The sequence below is a fragment of the Callorhinus ursinus genome, unplaced genomic scaffold (assembly GCF_003265705.2).
Source record: "Callorhinus ursinus isolate GAN/ISIS: 27379988/994484 unplaced genomic scaffold, GSC_fseal_2.0 scaffold19, whole genome shotgun sequence".
Taxonomy (NCBI): Eukaryota; Metazoa; Chordata; class Mammalia; order Carnivora; family Otariidae; genus Callorhinus; species Callorhinus ursinus.
The window spans coordinates 23,402,806-23,405,348 of record NW_027397081.1 but is presented as its reverse complement, the minus strand read 5'-3'; the positions used below and the strand labels follow the sequence as shown (position 1 = coordinate 23,405,348).

The 2,543-nt window shown below is 46.8% G+C and overlaps 1 protein-coding gene across 1 annotated transcript; it reads left to right on the top strand.

The window, feature by feature from the left end:
- The first annotated feature begins 1,127 nt into the window (after positions 1 to 1,127).
- On the top strand, positions 1,128 to 2,273 carry LOC112840489 (glyceraldehyde-3-phosphate dehydrogenase-like). The gene has a single exon (XM_025893927.2). The coding sequence runs from the start codon at positions 1,159 to 1,161 to the stop codon at positions 2,158 to 2,160; it is 1,002 nt and encodes a 333-aa protein (XP_025749712.1). The 5' UTR covers positions 1,128 to 1,158; the 3' UTR covers positions 2,161 to 2,273.
- The last annotated feature ends 270 nt before the right edge of the window (positions 2,274 to 2,543 follow it).

Here is a 2,543-nt window from a genome sequence, read left to right as displayed (position 1 = left end):
AAAAAAAAAAGAACTACATAATATAAGCATAGAATTCTAGCTGATAAAATTATTTCTCAAAAAGGTATGGATTAAGAGTTCTTAAACTGCTGTAATTGTATGCTGGAATTGAACAAATAAGTAAATGGATGGCACATTGTGAGAGCCTGGTTTCTCAATGCTGGAAGAGGAGTTCACAGATTAGCAAGGAGAGGAGGAGTTTAGAATGAACCATGAAGCACTGGGCACTGGAGAGACAGAGTCATCAGTATGATTTCATGTTTAGCCTAAAATGGACACTGATATCTAGATATAGAAATAATTATAAACATGTGTGCATAGACAGTCAATATACATACATATATTTCCTAGCTCTGTCTACCTCAAGGACCTAGGAGCCATGATCCCCCATACCAGTAAAGACACCAGTGCCCAGATCTTGTTTTCTAATACTATTCTCCAAGAAAGGAATATGGGCTTCTTGGAGAAATTGAAGATTCTAGGGCAGGGGAAGCAATATACAAGATGAACCTGGAGCATCCTATAGCACCAGAAAGGAAGGAAGTACTAAAATGAACAAACAAAAAGAAAAAAAAAAAACCCACAAAAAAAAAAAAGCACAATGATAGGTATCTCAAAGGGACACAAAGCCAATTGAGAGAGCTCCCACTGCCCAAACCCAGAATAATTTGAGTAACAAAATAAATGGCATACTACTAGATCATAACTCTGGGATAAAATAAATGCCCATGTGTCCATACTGATATAAATAAGTGATTGAACACTTAACTAAGTGGGGGAGAAGAAACAAATTTCCCATGCAAAATTCCAAGCTATGTAAATAGATACTATGTCCTCAAAGAGGTAAAATGTAATTCTCACCCTTTAAGTGTAGATTTTGCCTGGAGACTTTCTTTCCACAGGTACCATATGGAAAGAAAAAAAGGAAACTACACAGCAGGAAAATCTGGTAAACTGTACCTCAGCCAGGTGACCCAGGTTAACATCATCAGTAATAAGTCATATTAATTACGTATACCCATGATACAATGTGTGGGAAATGGCTCTTCACCTCTGTCATCCTCCTCTCAAAAATCTATAGCTTCGGCTCTCTGCTCCTCCTCGTTTGACAGACAGCCGCGAATTTTGGTGCAGTGCCAGCCGCGTCCCTGAGACGCGATGGTGAAGGCCGGAGTGAACGGATTTGGCCGTATTGGGCGCCTGGTCACCAGGGCTGCTTTTAACTCTGGCAAAGTGGATATTGTCGCCATCAATGATCCCTTCATTGACCTCAACTACATGGTCTACATGTTCCAATATGATTCCACCCATGGCAAATTCCACGGTACCGTCAAGGCTGAGAACGGGAAGTTTGTCATCAATGGAAAGTCCATCTCCATCTTCCAGGAGCGAGATCCTGCCAACATCAAATGGGGTGATGCTGGTGCTGAGTATGTTGTGGAGTCCACTGGGGTCTTCACCACCATGGAGAAGGCTGGGGCCCACTTGAAGGGCGGGGCCAAGAGGGTCATCATCTCTGCTCCCTCTGCCGACGCCCCCATGTTCGTGATGGGTGTGAACCACAAGAAGTATGACAACTCCCTCAAGATTATCAGCAATGCCTCCTGCACCACCAACTGCTTGGCTCCTCTGGCCAAGGTCATCCATGACAACTTCGGCATCGTGGAGGGACTCATGACCACCGTCCATGCCATCACTGCCACCCAGAAGACCGCGGACGGTCCCTCTGGGAAGCTGTGGCGAGACGGCCGAGGGGCTGCCCAGAACATCATCCCTGCTTCCACTGGTGCTGCCAAGGCTGTGGGCAAGGTCATCCCTGAGCTGAACGGGAAGCTCACTGGCATGGCCTTCCGTGTCCCCACCCCCAACGTGTCCGTCAGGGATCTGACCTGTCGCCTGGAGAAAGCTGCCAAATACGACGACATCAAGAAGGTGGTGAAGCAGGCGTCAGAGGGCCCCCTCAAGGGCATCCTGGGGTACACTGAGAACCAGGTCGTCTCCTGCGACTTCAACAGTGACACCCACTCCTCCACCTTCGATGCCGGGGCTGGCATTGCTCTCAATGACCACTTTGTCAAGCTCATTTCCTGGTATGACAATGAATTCGGCTACAGCAACCAGGTGGTGGACATTATGGTCCACATGGCCTCCAAGGAGTAAGAGCCCCCTGGACCACCAGGCCCAGCGAGAGCAAGAGGAAGAGAGAGGCCCTCAGCTGCTGGGGAGTCCCTGCCCCAACTTATCCCGCAAAACACTGAGAATCTCCCAACCTCCACCGTTTCCATCCCAAACCCCCTGAAGAAGGGGAGGGGTTTGGGAAGCCCTACCTTGTCATGTACCATCAATAAAGTATACTGTACCCAGCCAAAAAAAAAAAAAAATCTATAGCTTCAATTTAACAATGAGATAAAACAACAGAAAAAGCCAAATTGAGGGACATTCTACAAAATGCCTGCTCCCTACCCCTCATGGTCATCACCAATACTATCAAGGTCATCATAAGCAAAGACAATCTGAGAAGCTGTCATGCCCAGAGAAGCCTA